General features: G+C 32.3%; 1 protein-coding gene across 4 annotated transcripts in view; it reads right to left on the bottom strand.

Moving 5' to 3' along the window:
• Positions 1 to 21,835, bottom strand: part of SMAD2 (SMAD family member 2) — a 103,365-nt gene that overhangs the window by 26,551 nt on the left and 54,979 nt on the right. For 3 of the 4 annotated variants that reach the window (XM_031945973.1, XM_031945975.1, XM_031945974.1), the window contains exons 3-6: positions 13,511 to 13,600; positions 12,161 to 12,354; positions 11,390 to 11,524; positions 1,147 to 1,221 (exon numbers count right to left, since the gene is read on the bottom strand). In XM_031945973.1, coding sequence (XP_031801833.1) covers positions 1,147 to 1,221; positions 11,390 to 11,524; positions 12,161 to 12,354; positions 13,511 to 13,600 — 494 coding nt within the window. The remainder of the gene's footprint in view (positions 1 to 1,146; positions 1,222 to 11,389; positions 11,525 to 12,160; positions 12,355 to 13,510; positions 13,601 to 21,835) is intronic. The other variant, XM_031945976.1, reaches the window with a different exon arrangement.

Genomic DNA, 21,835 nt, shown 5'->3' with positions numbered 1-21,835 from the left:
AATGTCAACATCTCAAAAGGAAGAAGTAACTCAAAAATTAGTGGAATGCTATGCAGTGTATATAAATACACTACACCATGTTATCAACTATGACTTGTGATTAAGTCATGACTTGACATAAAACATTTTCAAAGAAAATAAAATGTCAAATTTGTGTCAAAGATTGATAAAAAGTTAGTATAAGTGCTCCAATGAATATTAAAAAGCCTTGAGGGTTATGTGGAGACTTTCTCGGGGAGTTATAAAAAGACTAAGAATCAAAAAAGATTAAAAAGCTTTAAAAAGTTACAATCTACATGACTGAACTTTGAACTTGCATGATAAACTTCTAAGTTTATCATGAATTATTTTAACCTTTAATTTTCTAACAAAGTTTGGCAAGTTTTGCTTTCAGTGAAAACTATATCATTCATTTAGACTTTTGAAATATAAAATGAGTGACAATAAGAAAAGGATCTTTATTATTTAGGAATAACTAAGGCTTTATCCATCAGCAATCACAGTAATCAAATTTTCAATTCTACTAAAAGACACACATTAAAGAAGTACACAGTAGTTCACACAGTACACAGACACATAACACGCACTCACTCAAAAACTTTATAAAAAGCCAACTTAATGCTTTTTTAAAGACTGGTATACCTATTTTGCTCAGGCTGGTAGCACAAGAGCTAGTTCTAGTCATAGTCCCACTCTGACCAGCATGAGAATTTTAGCCTACTCTGTTACAGACTTGTACTGGTTCATCCCTCTTTAGGTAAAGTAGTGGTTCTTGCTCCTAGGAGCTTGCCATATTCCCTATAAATGCCAACTTTAGTGCAAATACCCAAATGGCTTAGCCCAGTATAAGTCAGAATTCCTGAAATCAAGAGCTGTGCAGTTTTCAGCCTTTTCATTAAAGAGATTATCCAACAAAAGTTAACTTTAACCCAGTTTCAGACTGTTTAAAGATATAGAAAAGATTAATTTTTTATAAATATTATTTTTTTTATAAATATGTGAACATACAATCTAAATCATCATAAAAAGCTGAAATTCCACATAAAGTTTATTTTAAGAAGTGACCTACCAATATTATTGGTTTTCCCATAGTATTATTCCTGTAAATTTTGAAAAGGTTTTGAAAGAAAAATTACTTTTAAATACCTGTGTCCATACTTTGGTTTAACTGTTGATCACTTGTTTCTCCATCTTCACTGATATATCCAGGGGGTGGTGTTTCTAAAAAAATTTTAAACAAATCAGACAGATCATTTAAAATGCCTTGCACCCAGTTTTCCTTATTAAATAATTAATCCCTCAAATAGCAACTGAGACATGTATTCGTGTAAGAGGACAAAAATATGTTCCTATTGAAATCATGTCAATGAAATGTTCAATTTGTTTCTACTAAAGGTCAAATTCACTTCGCTATCAGTTTACATATATGAATAATTGCTCTGGGTATATTTTTCTGGATCAATAGCCAAAAGATAACTTCAAAGAAGTCCTAGAATTGACTATTTCAAAGACATTGGCTTCTCCCAATGCTTATCTTACTAATGGAAACTTGAAAGCTAACTTATTTTCTTACAAGGTGAGTATAAAAGAAAAATACAGGGAATCCAAACACAGAATTTATTTTTTTTAAAATATCTGCTTTATTAAAAAGGGAATTAATCCTGTATATGTTGAGTTTTTTCACAAATGAATACAGGCATCATTAAAGAAATATGTTCTGAATTCATTTTGAAAAGGTCATCTCTCTGGTGGTCTTTCAAACTAATGGAAAACAGAAGAGAGGCAGGTTTAGGGTTCACATGAAGAATTCTTCCTAACAATTCAAGTTATCCAAATCAGAAATGGACTGCTGTGTTTATTTCCTCTAACCAGAGATGTTTAAACAGTAGCTGGAATACCACCATTCCAGAGACCAAACCTGACTAACAGCAAGTAGGTAGAGCAGACTCCACCTTCCATTTTCACTTTCCTGTTCCCTCAATTCTTTTTACAAATTTTTATTTCTCTCAACACTTTAGTTCAACACCATCTTCTACATAAAATCTATTGTGATTTCCCCAGCTCCTAGTGCTCTCCCTCCCCAAATCAAAAAATGTACTTAATTTTGTATAGATTTGTAAACACTTAATTATGTGCAAGGTGTCTGCCCTGATAGCTCCCTTCACAGCAGAGGCATTAATTTTTGTCTCAATTTTCATTGCCCAGCAATGACTTTAAAGGGAATTCTTTTTTCATATATTTGGTTAAACTAAATGATCAATGAGATTGTGTGACGTTCTTTAATGGCTTCTGAATATTTAGAAAAGAATTAAATACACATAGAATACATAAAACAAGCAAAATGACAGATTAGGTGAACATTAATATAATTTTCTTTTGTGATTAGGGGCCAAAATATTTTCCATGGGGTGGAAAAACTAGCCAATACAGCAATAGCAATTTCAATTTTATGTGATAATCAACTAACTTCAGGTAAAAAGTTTTTCAAGGGCTATAATTCAAGAGAAAGCAGAGACATGAAAAAGCAATTTCCTAAAGACAACTAAACCCCAAATAACAAAGAAGGAAAAATTATTACCACTAAACAACAAAATGTTTGCTTTGAAATTTCTAATATTTAAACCTTGTACTTCTCTTTGGTAACAAATTTAAACCTTTTGATAAAACTGTGATGTTAGTATCTAAATAAAAGTTCATCTTAAGATGATATGCAAACCAGAGAAGAGGCCTGTGGGGACTGAGTATGAATCACAACAGTATTTTCATGTTTTTTGATTGTTTGCTTCCTATCATTTTTTTTCTTTTTCTTGTGCTCTGATTTTTCTTGTACAGCATGATAATTGTGGAAATAAGTATAGAAGAATTGCACATATTTAACATAAAAAAGATATACAAGTGTTTTAATACTCTAATAAGAAAAAGGTAAAAACCCATCCAAAGTAGGAAATTCTAAAAACAAAGTTAAACTAGCAAGATGTGTAAAATACTTTGCCTGACAAAAAGTTCATTTAAATAGATAAGCTTTAAAAAATCCCACATGTAAAGTTTTTATTATAAAATCAAATTATTGACTGCTATAAGCTTTTCTATTTTCAACATTCCTTCTTAAGTTTTTCTTCATCCTCACTGAAACCTCCAATATCTCCATGATCTCTTTCACACTATCATTTCTGCTCTCACCTTACTCTCACTTCACATTCTGATCCCATGGATCACCAGTTCAACTATGCATACTCTTCTCAATGATCTTCTCCCCCCCCCCCCCCCCCCCCCCCCCCCCCCCCCCCCCCCCCAATCATACAGCAGTTATACTATGCCTATCTAAACCACCTACCACCACTAATCCCACTCATGTGCTATTAATGCATTCAAGAAGTCTCCCAACTGTATGTTTTATGTGGGATCTACTATAAATTCTTTAACCTCACTAGGATCCTTTACTGCTTGCTACATGAATAATCCTTTCTCTCTTGACACTATTATACTTTTTATAATAAGTTAATTCAAATGTTTGGGGTTTTGTTCCCCCCTTCTTCAAGCTTTTTATACAACTTTTCCTGGGAAAGAGTCCATATCTGAAAAGTTTTGGTGGTCTTTGTGTTCTTTTATCCGTCTCATCTGGGAGTTTGCTCCATTAATCTTCCCATCTCTCCTCACAATCTTTTCACTATTTATCAGATACTTTTTTGGCATCTATAAGCATTTTCAGTCTCCCCTATCCTTAAGAAAAATCATGTGACCTCCCTTTCATAACTAATTTCCTGGTCATCTAGCTTACATTTCATTTCCTCACTTTCTATTAATTTCTCAATCCCATGCAATCTGATTTTTCCTTCTCCACTCAATTTGGAACCATCTAAGATTATGAGTAGTCTCTTATCTGGTACCTTCTAGTTTTTATTCTATCTAATCTATCTGCATCTTTGACATTATTAACTCCCTGTTGCAGAGATTTTTCCCTGCTGTTGGCTTATATGATACTGATCTGTTTTGTTTTTGCTCTTCCCTAGCAGACTTCTCCTCTAGATTATCATTCATTTCCCATCCACAAAGTGTGAATATCTTCTAAGATTCTGTCAAGAGCTTTTTTCTTTCTAATCTTTGTTATCTTTCATTAACTCTTATTGATTCAAATTATTTTTAAGTAGATTTCTCAAATACACACACACACACACACACACCCCAAACCTTATTTTTCTTTTGAATTCTACTTCCATGTGGCCAACTACTGACTGGCTATCTCCACAACTGAGATACCAGATAAGTTTAAATCTGATCATGACTAAAATATAACTAAGTTTCTTTTAAACAGTTTCTCCCACCAAACTCCTGCTGAGGTCATTACCCTTCTGGCCATGTAAATTCATAAGATTAGAGTCATTCTTAACTTGCCCTTCCCTTAGGTTTCCAAGGTGTGCCAAATAATCATTCTCAAGACATTTATCTGGCCTTATCACTTTCCTAAATAAAATGCAGAGGCCCATTATTGTCTCTGGAACAAAATATAAACAAAATATCCCAAGATTGATTAAAATTTTCAATAATCTGATTCCTCATATTTTGTCAAAATTATTTCATCATTCATTCATTTTGCATTCTATTTTCTGATCAAACTAGTCTATTCTTTTCCAAACTGGAAATGCCACTTCCATATCTTCATTCCTCTAAAATTCTACTTTTATTTGTCTCTTTGAAGCTCAGGGTTTTAGTTGAAGTGGTACTTTGCACAAATCTTTCCTAAATGTCCCTTCTTTTCTTAGTTGTCAGAAATCTCTCCCTCTTGACAATGCTGCATATTGACTTATTAACTGTGTATACATTACAGCATTTTGCAAAATATAAACTCCTTGAGTGAAAAGATTATTTCAATTTTGTTTTCATATACTATCTAACACACAAGTATTTAGTAAACACAAAGATCACAGTTAATGGGATGAAAACAAAAATCACTGAGAAAACTGTACAGCAATATTAAAAAAAATCCAGATTTACAACAAATTTTATATCAAAATAAGTTCCAAATGGAGTTAATCTAGATATAAACTCACATCATAAACAAATTAGAAATATGGAAAAAATACCTATTAGAACTATGAAAAGAAGAAGAAACATAAAATAAAAAGGAAATAATTAAAATCTTTTAAATTTCTCTGATAAAGTCCAAAGGCATAGAACCAACTGACTCAAAACTTAAAACATTAAGAGTCATTCCCCAATTGATAAACAGTCCAATGACATAAATGGGCAATTCTCAAGGGGAAAAAACCATAGGTATCTACAGTCATATTTTTAAAAATGTTCCAGATCACTAACATTAAGAGAAAACCAAATTAAAGAAATTCTCAATTATTACTTAATTCATTTCAGAAAGGCAAAAAATGACAAAAAACGGAATAAATCATGGAGGATTTATGTACAATGGTACAATGTTGGTAAACCTATAAGTGAGTATAACAATTTTGGAAAGGAATTTTGAAGTATATACAAACCCTTTAACCCAACTATTGAATCACTTCCAGGCCTATAACTAAAAGAGGTCAAGGATAAAAGGAAAAGGTCCTATTTACACTATAATATTTATTGCAGTTCTTTTGCTGTTGCATGAATTAAGATCATGATTTTAATGGGTCTTTTTGTTCTCTTTTTCCAGATTATCTTTCACTTCTGTGTATTTGAATTCCCAATCACTTATTCCATATCATTTCTTTAGTAAAACCTGACAACATGACTTTAAATTTTTCAATGCTTAAATTAATGTGTCAATTTGTATTTCTCTTTTAAACCAATGATGAATATCCTGCACTGCTTCCAGCTTCATCTGATGTTGATTCATTGTCCTTTGTCATATAATAATTACTTATAGCTGCCTGAAGTCTTTTATCTCACCAGGAGGCCATATTCCCTTCTATTATTAATAGCTTCCTTGTTGATTTATCTATTTATTATTAGTCTTTTAAGTTTTCTTCTCCTGGAGATCTTCAATAAGATTAAGTCTTTTCCCTGTTACTCACTTTCTGACTCCCTCTACTTTGATGGAAGATTTCCTGAATCTCAAAGCTATCTCAGCTTCCTCTCACACACAGGACAATTCACAGGTTACCAGTCCCAGAATCTTCCTGAAGAAACTTCTGAGGACTGAAGTAGTCCCAAATGGATGCTAAGTTCTTCCCCACAGGCTTAGTGGAATGACACACAGCCAAATACAAGTTGGCCCCAATTCCTTCTGTTTCTCAGTTCTCTGGCTAAACTCTATCTTGACATAGAACACTGTAGTGGCAAAGAATGTTGCAGCATTACTCAGTAGAGCTTATGTCTACTGTTTAGATCTTTAAGGAAATGGGTCTGGAGATGAAGGTACAGTTAAGTTTTATTGCAAGCATAAGGGTTGGATTATGCAACTTTGCTACTACAGCATGAAAGATGGTAGCAAAAGGAATGTTGATAAAACTCAAAGACTGTTAGTACATTGGCTTTTTTTCCCCTTGTTTTGGATTTTTGGTGTCATGATTCATAAAGAAAACTGAACTCCTTTATCTACTATACAACATTCTTATTTTGGATATTTGAGAGAGCTTCTTCATGGTACAGACTATTTGTCTCTTTTTTGTGTCCCCAGAGATTAACACAATGCCTGGAACCTAAGTAGACATTTATTGTTTACTGATTGAGAATTCTCCATCTTGTTGGACATGTGACCAATTTGCCATATCTTTACAATTTTATTATTAATAACACCTATATCATAGGATGATTGTGAGGATTAAGTGTTATATTTGTATAGTGCTTAATAACATAGTGTTTTGCATACAGTAAGTACAATATAAATACTAACTACTATAATTGCTTTTCTATTATCATTAAAAGAATTCATTAAACATTTATGTCAGATATTAGAAGTACAAATGCAAAAGAAAAACAATTCCTCTTCTTGAGAGTTTGTATTCTAATGGTGGAGTTAGCAAATGAACAAATAAAATAAAGTGTTGTTTGCTTTGAGGGATATTTCTGTTTTTAAGTATTATCATTTTAATTTAAGATCTATATATGGCAATTTGATAACCACTCAGATGTTTTTCTTAAAAAAGTTCAAAATCCTATTCATGACACTTTCTATCTATCTTACATGGATACATCAGAGTTGTGCTAAACCTTAAATGAGATAATATTGTACAATACTTTGTAAATTTTAACATATATAATAACACATAATAATATAACATACTATAGAAAATGCTTCAGATCTAAATTCTCCACTAATAAAAAACGATGCAAACTATATAGTTGGCCAAGTCTAAATACATGAAACAAAAGGGGTTACTCTGAGTGATAGCTTACACTACTTTGAGGGCAGGGATGTCTGTTGCTCCTTCTGTATCCCCAGATTTAGCACAAACCTGTCCCAAAGCAAGCACTTAACAAATGTTTAATGATTGATTAAGCATATCTCACCTTCAAAACTTTGACTGTATAAAAGTTGAGTCCCAAACTTAATAAAATTGGGCAAGTGGAAGCTAATGACTCAATGAGACATCAAGAAACAATAAAATTAAAAAATTTTTAAAATAGAAGAAAAGTTTTCACTGGAAAAATAATTGAAGAACAGATCAAGGAGAGATAATTTGAAAATTATTGGAATAAGTAAAAACCATGATAAAGAAAAAGAACCTAGACATCATATTGCAAGAAATTATCAAGAAAACCTGTTCTGATATCCTAGATTCAGATGGTAAAACAGACCAATAATAACTTTTGTAAAAGAGATACCAAAACAAAAACTACTAGGACTCTTATAAACAAATTTCAGCGCTCATAGGTCAAGGAGAAAATACTGTAAGCAGCTGGAAACAAACAATTCAAATATTGTGGAGCCACAGTCAAGGATAACACAAGACTTAGTAGCTATTACATTAAAGGAATAGAGGACTTAGAAGATAAGTCCAGAAGGCAAAAGAGTTAGGAATACAAGAATAATTCACTCAACAAAATTGAATATAATCCTTCAGGGGGAAAAATTAATATTTAGTAAAATAGATAATTTTTTAAAAATAGATAATTTTGAAGCATTTCTGGTGAAAAGACCAGAGCTAAATACAAAACTTGACATTGAAATATAACACTCAAGAGAAGCATAAAAAAAGTAAACAGGAAAGAGAAATCAGAAGAGATTCAATAAGGTTAAATTGTTTACATTACTAGATGGAAATATGATGCTTCTAATTCCTAAGAACTTTATAATTATTAGGAAAGTTAGTTAGGAATATACATAGAGAGCACAGGTATGAACTGACTATGATAGGATGATATCTAAAACAAAATTAAGGGATTAGAAAGAGGGATGCACTGGGAGAAGAGGAAAAAATTATCTCACATATTCATGGCATGAAAGGAGCTGTTATATTGGGAAAGTTGGGGTGTGGGAGTAGCAGACAATGCTTGAATGTTAATCACAGTGGAATTAATTCAAAAAGAAAAGACTATACATCCTCAGCTGGATATAGAAATCCATTTTACACTTCAGGGAATTGAGAGGAATGGGATAAGAAAAGAAATTGGGGGAGGGAACAGAAAGAAAGGAAAGGCCTGACAGAAAGGAGGTTGGCTATCAGAAGCAAAACACTTCCAAGAAGGATCAGGGCACATGAGGTGAGAGGACAATAAATGGGGAGAAGGAAGAGAGGAGCGGAAGAAATAGGATAGAAGGAAATACACAATAATTTCAACCATGAAAAAACTTTTACAGCACATAAGAAAGATTTCTCCAACAAAGATCTAATTTCTAAAACATATAAAGAATGGAGTCAAATTTTTAAGAATAAAGGGTATTCTGGAGAAACTTACACGAACTGATGCTGAGTGAAATGAGCAGGACCAGGAGAGATCATCATATACTTCAACAACAATACTATATGATGATCAATTCTGACGGACGTGGCTATTTTCAGCAATGAGATGAATCAAATAAGTTCCAATGGAGCAGTAATGAACTGAACCAGCTATGCCCAGGAAAGAATTCTGGGAGATGACTAAGAACCATTACATTGATTCCCGATCCCTATATTTTTGTCTACTTGCATTTTTGATTTCTTTCACAGGCTAATTGTACAATATTTCAGAGTCCAATTCTTTTTGTACAGCAAAATAACAGTTTGGACATGTATACTTATTTTGTATTTAATTTATACTTTAACATATTTAACATATATTGGTCATCCTGCCATCTAGGAGGGGGTGGGGGGAAAGAGGGGAAAAATTGGAACAAAAGATTTGGCAATTGTCAATGCTGTAAAATTACCCATGCATATAATTTGTAAATAAAAAGCTCTCTAAAAAAATAAATAAATAAGAATAAAGGGCATTCCCCAACTGATAAATGGCCAAAGACCAAGGACAGGTAATTTCCAAAAGAAATCAAAGCTATCTATAATCACATGAAAAAATGCTCTGAGAATCTGTAATGATGAGAAATGCAAATTAAAACAGCTCTGTGGTACCAATTCACATTTATCAGAATGACTAATAACAAAAAAAGAAAATGTTAAATATCTGAGCGGATATGGGAAAATTGGGACAGTACATTAATAACAACTCTTTCTGTAGTGGAAAACAAATGGAAATTGAGAGGACATCCATGAACTGAGAATAGGTGAATAAGTTGTAGTACATAATCGTGATGGAATATTATTGTGTTATAAGAAATGACAAGCAGGATGCTTTTGGAAAAACCTGGACTTGCATGAACTGATACAAAGTGAAATGAGCAGAACCAGAACAGTGTGCTGTTCGGTAACAGCAGAACTGTGCAATGATTAACTGTGAATAATGGAGCTATTCTCAGCAACACAATGTACCAAGAAATTCCAAAGAACTCAAAATAAAAAATGCTATCTATCTCCAGTGAAAGAACTGTTGGTAAATTGAAGAATATTTTTAAATTTTTCTTTTTTTTCCAGGGTGAGAGTTTCCATGTTTTCTTTCAAAACATAACTAATAGGGACATTTGTTTTGTATGACTGCATATAAAATTGCTTTCCTTTTGGATGAGAGGGGATAAAGGAGGAAGAGAATTCAAAATTCAATTTTTTTTAAATATTAAAAAATATTTTTACATATGATAGGAAAAATATTTTTTTAAAAGTTGACTTATACGTCTTACTTTCTCCTAGCTTAACTGCATTAATATAATCCATCCATGGGGTTCATAAAAAGGGAAAGTCTCAAAAACTGATCTTCAAACACCTTTAAAAACTGATAATTTATCAACACCACTTTGCTAAATCCCTTATTTACAAGAGAATTGAATTTGGAACTCTTACGGTTTTACTTGGGTATCAGCTTCCCTAAAGAGAAAAAGTAAGCAGAATGGAGACATATTAGGTAGGAAAGAGAATATCTGAGAGTTTTCTGCTTTGTTAATATTTTAAATGTTAATGTCATTCTCTTGACTTTCTGAGGATAAACAAAGATGGAGAGAAGAATAAGGCACTAAAGTGCTCAAATCCTATAAAGGAAACATACAAGAACCCATAATTCAACAAAAAGAATTAGAATGGAGTTCATTTAATTTACCCCCCTCATTTTATAAATAATAGAAAAGAGACTTGAGAAGTGAAGTAATTTATCCAAGAACACAAATTAATTTCAAGAACCTAGATCTCTTGATTCTTTATTCCAAAATAACACTTGCCCAAAGTAATGTCCAACATGGTTGACTGAAAGCAGATGTGTTCAAGTTCTAGCTATGCTTTTCACTAGCTGTGTGACCATGACTAAGAATTTTCCCCACTAACATAAGAATGTATACCTTCCTTTGAAAAGAAATACTCTGCTAGTACAGATTTACAACTATCTATAACTTAAATCTCAGAAAGTTGTCTATAAGGTTAAAAGATTTGCCGAGGTCATAAATTAGTACCTATTAGAGGTAGAACTTGACCCTAAAGTCATTCATATTCTAAAGTTTGTCTTCTATCAATTAGGTCACATAGGAAATTTTTTAAAAAGTGTCATGCAAAGCTTAAAGTATCATATATATGTTATGTTATCATTGTCCTTATACCATTTATTCACTTTACTAGTAGCACTGAGAGCTTGAAAACAAAGACAGACTAAGAGTTTTTTTTTTCCTTTTTTGCTTCTTAAGCAAAGGGGGAAAAAAAATAAAGCTAAAATTTTCCTTTATTTTTAAAAAACTTAATGCCAAGATTAGACATCAGAAATATCATATCAGTATTACTACAGAACCAGTTAAACCTATAATTGAGTAATAGATAAGTGTGTATGTATAAATCTAAACTTCACAATTAAGAATTAAACATCACTTCATAAACAAGAGTTTCAAGAGAACTAAAAAAAAAAAAAAAAAAAAAAAAAAAAAAAAATCAATAAATACCTGGTATGTAATTACTCTGGGGCTCAATTCCGGCTGGGAAATTAGTGTTTTCTGGAATGGAATGAGTATAATCATCCAAGGGGGGTAGTTCTGTAAGAATCTCAGTATGCCGTGGCACTAATACAGGAGGCAAAACTGAAAAGTTTCAAGAAATTCACATTGTTACATTTAAAATATCAATAATAAAGTATGAAAAACTCAAGTGTCATTTTATTAATACTAAATAGGCCAATTTAAACTTATAAAATATGACATTTAACATATGAAGAAATGTAGCACTGCAGAGTAAAGATTCTGCCAACTACTTTATACTTGTATACAAAATGTGACATTAATTGGTTTTCAAAAGTTCTTTACTAGTATTTGGATATTATACATTTTTTGGATACTATAAATCCTCTAAGACAAAAGTAAACCAGTTCAGTTAAAATAAAAGTCCTATTTTCAGTGTTTTTCTTTACATACAGCAAGGTTTTTCTTAGAAGTATATATTATATAATTTTAATATATAATTATATAATTTTACAATATTATTTTTTTTCTACAAATTCTAAACGTTTTAAATTACCATATTCAAGCTATGATGAAACAAAACTGATTATCAAGTTAGGCATCTTTATTTATATTCATCAGAATTTAGTTCAGTATGCAGTCTCCTTTTAACATTAAAATTAGTCCAAATAATGAGTGCATAAATACGTTTTGACTTACGATCTTATGTTTTTAATTCTAATACAAAAACAATAAAAAAGCAATTAGTAATCTTCCTACCTGGAGTCTCCACTCTCTGGTAATGGTATGGGTTTACACAAACTTCATCCTTTTTAAGATTAAAAGCATATTCACAGTTTTCAATTGCTTTAAGTTCATGGTGACTGTGAAGATCTGGCCAGCGCCACAAGCGGCAATAAATGACATGTGGTAATCCTTTTCGATGAGATACCTGTAGACGACCATCAAGGGATCTGTGGAGAGGGAGAGGGGAAATCATGGAAGGGAGGGAGAAAAGGAGGAAATTAAATAAATATTAAAAAAAGGGCTCACTCAGTGTAGGTTATATTAGTATAACATGAAAAAGAATGACAAATAGTTCAATTCCACTAAATAGTACAGCACAAATAGATTTGAAAGATGTGTCCTATTTAATGAACTAGTTAAAAACAATTAAGTTAGTAGAAATAGATGTGTCTTATAGAATGACACAACTGTTAATCTTTAGACAAAATATGACGTTTCATTAAATAACATTATACATATCTGTACTTGATACTCATCCTCAACTTCTGCCTTCAGAAGATTATGCTGCTATCATGAATGATTTTGTTTAAGGACATTTAGGAAATATTACTGCTATTAGTCAACAAACCTGACAGCAATCCAATCTGCATGTGCTGCAGGTGGTAAAAAACAAAAACAAAAACAAAAAAACGAGAATCAACACAAAAATGAACTGTGAAGGCACATTTTTACAGAGTGCGAGTTTGTTAAATATCTACATTAATGTGAATGCAGCCTAAACTAATGTAAATTAACAGTTGTAATTCTTTTGAAAATTAACATATACTGCATAATTTCACACATAAATGCAGATGATGATAGTGATGAGATGAAAAAAGACAAACATCAATGTGCTGAAAAAGCTGATAAGGTGATGAAAAGAAGGTAAAAATAAAAATTAGTTCCCCCAGAATTAACTGTAATATAAGGGGTTTTATAAATTACTTTACCCACTATTAGTATAAAAAAGAATACTAAATTAAATTTAGAAAAACTGGCCAATTACCAGTTTGTTTTTTTTTAAATGCTTCATAAGGATCAGGCCTACTGTAGAATATTAGAGTAATAACCTAACCTCAAACTGAAGAGTGTGCATTTATCAAATTTCCCATTCCTTTTAAAAAGTATTTCAGAACTAGAATTTCATTGGTCAAAACATCAGCTAAAACATTTAATATTCTTTAATTACAGGCAAGCAATTGTTTTAAATGCTATGCCATATAATTGACATAAAAGGAAACATCCTAATAAAATTATGCAAAGCATCCCACTATGGATAGAGCCTCCAAAAACCCACCCCCACCCACAAGATCTCTATGATTCGACAGAGGGCAGAATATTCACCTGGTTTGTTCAGAGAAGCTGTAAAGGCCTGTTGTATCCCACTGATCTATCGTATTTGGTGTACTCAGTCCCCAAATTTCAGAGCAAGTGCTGTGCATAAATTGAAAAACAAAAAATTGATGTGAACATGGAAGCATGGTTATTCAAAATACCATGATGTAAAACATGAAAAAATGTACAGAATGCTCCCTTCACAGAGAAAATATACTGTGTTTTGCTACATTTATTGATATTAATTCTATTTTAGTATATTTTCTGCATGAAGGCAGCCAATAAAATGGAACATGTGACTCAAGGTAAATTATGATTATGTTTTAAAAATGTGAATACCAAAGTTAATCTCAAGGTTAATGCTATAATGTCCATTAGAAAAGGAAATATTTCCATCTATGGAATAATAGCTGTGTTAACAAACCTAATATAAGAACTTCATTTTATTAATATACTGTTAATAAGAATTTTTCTGATTTCCAAGCAGATGTCAACTTTTTTCCTAATTAGTGAAATCTAAAAAGCTTACGATTTCTGCAGTGAAGGATTTCAATGTACTCTAATGTAAGTGATACTCATTTTTCAGAAGTATGCTGATGCCATTCACTAGAATCAAATAGAAAGCAACTTTTCAAAACATTCCAATGAAGAAGTCTATCTTGAAAGTTTAAAATGAAGTGTTTATACCAAATATATTTTAAATCACCTAGCTTGTTAATCACCAAGAACCTAAAAACCAAATACCAGTAAGACCTGAAGATTTTTTCATAAATATACTTAAAGACATCACAGAGAATAATTTTCATAACAGTCTTAACTGAGGCTATTTCTAAATCAAGACTTTCTACAGTTTCAAGCTCACTTCTCAAAATGGAAACAACCTACCAAAACTGTAACTCAGAAAATTACCATATTATTCAAAAAACAAGTAACAAAAACCAATTTTTAAATAATAGGAATGGGTGGAATCAGATAAGAGATATAATGAAATGTATCAATCAATTAAGGGAAATCTTATTGCCAATTATGAGTTAATAAAAAGGAAGCAAGAGGAATGCATTCAGAAAAGTGGCTAGTTAAGATCCTAGAGGCTCAACTAATTGGGTTATTATTTGACGCTTCATTTTCAAAAAAAACTACAAAGGGTATCCTAAGCCTGCCATGACATTCCTGACAGTCTGAATTCTTGCTTCTGACCCTGTGCCAAAATTAATACATGAACTCTTTTATTAAACATTGTTTAAAACCCAATTCTTCTTCATCAAGAATCCAGTTTATTCAATGAGAAATGCTGTTTATCAAATGCTATTTTATCAACTCACACCCTGGTAAATGCCAACTGTTATTCCCTAATGTCTAAAGCATATATATAACGTTGTAAGAGTCCTTATGTACTTTTAATCTTTCCCAGTCCCTTGCAACAACTATAATAGCAATGGATAAGTATGTCTGCTTCCCATAAGCAGAAATTCTCCAGGGATGGTGACCTCACTCAAAAATGACTATTTGTTGTTCCAGAAAATCTAAAATCATCTTTGAGAAACCTCATGGTATAATGGTACGAGCATTATACCTCAAGTCAGCAAAAACACAAGTTCAAATTCCAGCTCTGATATCTAAATGTGGACCACAGTCAAGTCACAATACCTCTAAAACATTTTCCTCATACATAAAATAGAGACCACAGTATGTGTCATTTCTTGCTTCACGATGCTATGAAGACAAAATATTATTAAAGCATATTGCAAACCTTAAAGCATTATATACAGATTACCTATTACTATCTTGTTTAGTAAATTGCGAACATATGGAATGTCTTACAAATGTGGACTTCAAAGAACATTAACAACTTATATTAAAAGTTCCCAATTGTTATTCCTAATATATAGGTCTGACCATGTGAGTTGCTTGATTAATAAGATCTAATGGCTCCTTGTTCTTTGTAGAATCAAATACAAACTCCTGTTTGGCATTTAATCCCCTTATGACCTATCTTTAGATTACTTTTATATGTTCACCAAAACTGGCTTCCTTGTTATTCCTCTCACACAGGAAATTCCATCTCTCGTCTCCATGCCCTTACATAAACTGTCCCCCATATGTGGAATGTACTCCCTTATTCTTCATACATAAAATCCCATCTCTGGTATCCATGCTTTTGCAAATACTGGCCTGCTTATGTGGAATATATGTCTTTCTCATGTCTGCCTCTTAGAATTTCTAGTTTCCTCCAAAGCTCTCATAGTATCCCAAACACAATCATTTTCCTCGGTCCTCCAGATGTTAATGTTTGCTCTACCTTACCTTTTATTTATTTGTATATGGTTCTGTACATAGGTTGTTTAACTCTGATACATTGCAAATTCCCAAAGAGCAGGGACTGCTTTGTCCAACAAAATAATTAACAAGCATTTAAGTATTAGGCACTAGATAGGCACAAATAATACAAAAAAATACAAAGAATACAAATGAAATTTCTTTGCATTAGCTGGCATCTCATAAGAATTTAATAAAATGCTTAGTGATTGATATCTTATCAAAGAAACTCCTACTATGTGCCAGGTTTTGTGCTGTAAGGATAGTAAGAAAAGAGAAACTTCTAGGAAGATGGTGGAGTAGATTGCAAATTTCAAGCTCTCCGGAATTCCCCCACAAAAAAAAAAAAAAAAAAAAAAAAAAAAAAAAAAAAAAAAAAAAAAATTTGCACCTAAGCGTGAACAGGAGGCAAGCTGAATTTAGCAGGAATCACAGAAACTTTCACCTCTTGGACTGTTTGTATAATCCAGGTCTGAGTCTAGGAAGACTGTGTGAACCTCCATTAATTAGAAACACCAGGCCCAGCTGTGCTGCAGAGTTGGGTCCTGGGTGAGAAGAAACCAGCACAGCTAGTGAGTGTAGAAGCAGAGGAATAGGGGCATCGCTGGTACCAGCATATGCAGAAGGGATAAGCTATTGGTTTGAGATTCCAGGTCAGAGGGGAGAGTTGAAATGAAGGCAGAGGCACCCCCCACCCCCGTACAATTATAAAAAAAAAAAAAAAAAAAACGAATCGGCAAAGAACCACCCAATCACTGAAACTTACTATGGAAATAGGGAAGACTGAGTTTCATCTTCAGAGAATACTGAAGTAAAAAAAAGCTTCAACCCCAAAGAGAACTCAAATAGGAATTTCAAAATCAAATGAGAGACATTGAAGAAAAACAGGAAAAAAAATTCAAAAAACCCAAGAAGATTATGAAAAGGTAACCAATTAGAAAAGGAGATATAGAAAAAGACGAAAATAACTCTTTGAAAAAATAGAATTGGGTAAGGGGAAGTCAGTGAATCTATAAGAGACCAAGAAATAACAAAACAATATAAAAAATGAAAAAAATAGAACAGAATATGAAACATCTTATAAGAAAAACAACAGATCTAGAGAACAGATCAAGAGAAAAAAATAAGAATTGCACTACCTGCAAACTGTGGCCAAAAAATGAACCTTGACATAACTTTGTGAAAAACACATAGGAATATTATTGCCAAATTTCAAAATTCTTTAACTTGCCTTGCTATTAACCTTCCTCTACACCTCCCTTATCTTCTTCACCCTCTCTTTGCATCTCCCTTTGCCTTTATCTTCTCCCCCCCCCCCCTATTTCTTTTAGATTTTGGTTCTTGGTAGATTCATGGTATATATTCCTGATGTCAGAAAATTTAACATGTAAGAGCCAATATTCTAGATTAATTTTAATGAACTTAACGTGAACAAATTATTTGTGTTTTATGCATAGAAATGTATGCAATAAATTAACTATTGACATCAGGAATTGGGTAGCTCAAAATTAAAGATTTATATAAATGAGACACAGAGGCATTAGAGGGGAAAGGTAGGTTCATAGTTCTGAAAACCTACTCATATTGAGAATGGATTAATAGGTAACATTGTGTGTGTGTGTGTATATGTATGTGTGTGTGTGTGTGTATATATATATATATATATATATATATATATATATACACACACACCATCAATTTACCAAAAACCAAAATAATAGCAAGACAAGTTAAGGAATAGAATTAAAATAGAAGACTTACCAGAGAGAGGAAAGAAGAGAAGATGTACATAAATACTACCACAAAGATCAGAAGTCAAATTTATTAGGGGAAAAAAAAAGTACAACTAGTAGACATAAATACGTGTACAATATATAAGTCAAGCTTAAAGAGTGAATTAAGAGAAAAAAATTTTCAATATTTATCAGCCATACTAATATTGTTTTAGATGCATGTTTACATTTGTATAAATGCATGTATATTTATATGTTTGAGTATATGTTGATATGCATGCATGTTTATGTATATATAGATATATGTATGTATGTGTCCGTCTATGGATGGGTATAAATGTACACTCATGTGTATAATGTACATGTGTTTATATTTGTGCGTATATGTATCTATTAAGTATAGCTATGCTTAACTAGCCTGCTTAGGGAAGGTGTGTGTGTGGGGGAAATGAAAGAGGAAAAAAAACGTGAAAAAAGTGCACAGCAGAGAACAAAAGAACAACTTATAAGGAAGTAAACATGAATATAATCTTTTACTATTATATATCCTTTCTTAAACTGGAAATTCATTGTTATATTTTAAATCTTGCCTGACATTCTGCTGGCCACATGACAATGTTCTGCTTTGTTTTGTTTTATTTTACTTTTGTCTTTTTATTTTCTATTAAATTAAAAAATAGTAAATAATAAAAAATAATTTTAAAAAAGGATATTAAGAAAAGCAAAAAATAGTTGCTGTCCTTAAAGGAGCTTACAACTAATGAGGGAAAACACATAAACCGCTATGTATCAATAGGATATAGACAACATTGTAGATAATCTTAGAACTCACTAACATTAGCAGCACTTGAAAAGGATTCTTTCAGAAAGTGAGACTTGAGCTGGGACTTTAAGGAAGCCAAGGAAGCTAGGAGATATAAACAAAAAGGAAGAGAAGTGAAAAGGTCCAGAGTTAGCAAATGAAGTGTTTTGTTCTAAGGATAGAAAACAGAGTGGGGGTGAGCAGGGAGGTTGTTGGTAAGGTAAAAGACTAGAAAAGATCCAAGTTACATGGAGAGCTTTATATCCAAACAGGATTTTCTATTTGAAAATGAAAGGAAACAAAGAAATTAAAGTTGATGAGAGAGACATAAGAGATATTTACACATTATGGGGAAAACTTTGAAAAAGAAAGACCAAATATGAAGCTATTACAAAATTCTAGGTGGAAATGATAAGGGCTTTTACTGGGATGTAGTATCAGACACATACAAGAGATATTGAAGGTAGAAATAGTAGGACTTGACAATGATTTGGATGTAGCAAGTGAGTGACAACGTCTCTCTCAGTAAACAGGAGGTAGAAAGAGAAGAGGTTTGGCCAGGAAAGATAATGGACATATTGAGTTCAGATGTCCAACAGGCAGGAAAAGATGCCAGAATGGAAATCAACATAAAGACGACTAGGGTTAGATGAAATTTTTATCACATTTATTCAATAATGCAATAATTCAATAATTGCCTGGTCTATTATATAAAAATTCCATTCAGTTCCTTAATTTCTGCTATTTTTTAAAAATTTTACTAGATTCATCTGTCTGACAGAGAATAAACTAAGGTGTGTTACATTATTATAGTTTTACTATCTTTTTCATTTTCTTTATGTATTTACATAGTATGCATTTGCTTCCATATATTTAGCATTGATATTAATTCATTGTTCATGGAACCTTTCAACAAGTGGTTTCCCTGTTTATTTCAATTACATTTAGTTTTATTTTGTCTTGTTTAAGATCAAATTGCTATCTCAATCTTTTTTCAATTCATTTGAAATTTAACAAACTTTGTTTCAGTCCCTTATTTTTAATGGAGCAAATTTTTGTTGCAATAGTATTTCTGGTGAATAAGTTACTTTGTTGCATTCTGTTTTATAATCCATGATTCACTTTTCCTGTTTGATAAGCTTATGCCATTCACCTTCATAGTTATGAGTTAATTTTCTATTTCCTTTCATTTTCTTCTCATATACTTTTCTTATAAAGAAGAGAATGGTGAATAGAAAAGTTTGCTCAACATCAATGTTCCTGACCTCCCTCTTAATTCCCTCAATCCTTTCTCTTCTGTTGCTACTGAGTAGATATTATTTATTTGCATGTATTGTTCCCTCCTTTAACAAATTTGCTTTCTTCCAATACCTTTGCTCCGTTATTATTATAATCTTGCAATTGTATAGCCTGATTCTATAACTTCTCTCACTTCCTTCCCCTCTCCTCTCTTTGGTCTTTTAAGATCATCATTAAAACAACAAAACTATTTTCAGGCTCTCTTATTAGACATTTACTATGATCTTTATAGATGCTAGGGTTCAGAGGTGAAAACATATATCAAAATTCCCCACATCAGAATTTTATATCTATATCTACATATGTATGTATATATATATATACACACATACACACACACACACATACATATATAGAAAGAGAGGAGAGAGAGGGAGAAAGGGGGAGAGAGAGGGAGAGAGTTTATTTTTGTTGAGTTTTATGACTGCTCATTAACATTTATCTGTTTGTTTCTGTTTTTTGTATTCCAATTTCTATGCAGCTCTGGCCTTTTTATCAGGAATACCTTATTGAATTTCAGTTAAGTTCTGTTTTTCCCCCTATAGTAGTACTATATTCAGTTTTGCCAGGTAAATGATTCTTCACTGTAAGCCTATGTATGTATCTTTCCTTTTAGAATATTGCATTCCAAGTCCTCTAGTTCCTTAAAAGTCATGGCTATTAAATCATCCATGATTTTGATTGTGACTCCTTGTATTTGAATTCTTTCTGGCTACTTACAGTATTATGTCTTTGATCTGGAACCGCTGTATTTTGGCTATTCCATTTCTAGTAATTTTTATTTTAGAGTTTCTTTCAGAAGATGACTTGATGGATTCTATTTTCACATTGCCTTCTGGTTCTAAGATATCTGGGCAACTTTCTTTTATGATTTCTTGAAATATGTCAATTATTTATTACTCAGTTCAATGATTTGATCATTAATCAAGAAGTCCAGTGATTCTTGAATGATCTCTTGATCCATTTTTCAAGTAAGTTATTCCCTGCTACAAGATATCTTAGATTTCTTCTAGTTTTCACACAATCTTTGGATTTTTAATATGTCCTGTCTCATGAAGTTTCTATTTGTCCATTCCAATTTTCAGCGCATCTATTTTTTTGAGTAAGGATGAGTAAGGAGTACTTGTGCCAAGCCATTAATTACATTCCAACTCTTCTATTTCTTTTCCAAGATTTTTCTCTAAAAAATAATTTTAACTTAAAAACCAAACCAAACCAAACAAACAAAAAACTCTTTCTTCACATTCTTCAGAAGTTCTAATTGAACAACATTTTGTTGTTATTTGCTTATACATCCTGGCTTCAGACTTTATAATAAGGATAGCAAACTGAATACTTCTGGAAGAAAAGTCTGGGAGGATCTCAAAGTGCATTCTTGAATTATGTTGTACATTTCAGGATCCCAAGGAAGTGTTCAGGCTGGGAACCTGCAACCTTTCAGTGCTCCCAAAGTGGTCAGATCCAGGCACAGTTTGTTTGATCACTGCCTTTTTATTTTGATCCCTGAAAATTCCCGACCTGGATATGTATATGAACAACATATTCATGACTGAACTTACAGTAAACAGCTAGCTGCTGGACTCAGCCACAATCAATAAGCTGAAATGATCTATTTCAATGGTTGAAACCACTTAGTTCTTGGAATGAGAGTCACATCTCCTCTAGGCACAAGTCTCACCAGGTCACCCTGGATCCATCATGGACTAGATGGTAAGAACAGAGCTGCTAGTTAGTTAGGATCTATTTCTAGAAAAGATTAGTCCCACTATACATTGTTGGTGGAATTGTGAATATATCCAACCATTCTGGAGAGCGATTTGGAACTATGCTCATAAAGTTATCAAACTGTGCATACCCTTTGATCCAGCAGTGTTACTACTGGGCTTATATCCCAAAGCGATCTTAAAGAAGGGAAAGGACCTACATGTGCAAGAATGTTTGTGGCAGCCCTCTTTGTAGTGGCCAAAAACTGGAAACTGAGTGGATATATTATTGTTCTGTAAGAAATGACCCACAGGATGATTTCAGAAAGGCCTGGAGAGACTTACACGAACTGATGCTGAATGAAATGAGCAGGACCAGGAGATCATTATATACTTCAACAACAATATATATGACAATCAGTTCTGATGGACATGGCCCTCTTCAACAATGAGATGAACCAAATCAGTTCCAATAGAGCAG

Source organism: Sarcophilus harrisii, chromosome 1 (genome assembly GCF_902635505.1).
Source record: "Sarcophilus harrisii chromosome 1, mSarHar1.11, whole genome shotgun sequence".
In the NCBI taxonomy this organism is placed as follows: Eukaryota; Metazoa; Chordata; class Mammalia; order Dasyuromorphia; family Dasyuridae; genus Sarcophilus; species Sarcophilus harrisii.
This window is presented reverse-complemented; position numbering and strand designations above follow the sequence as displayed.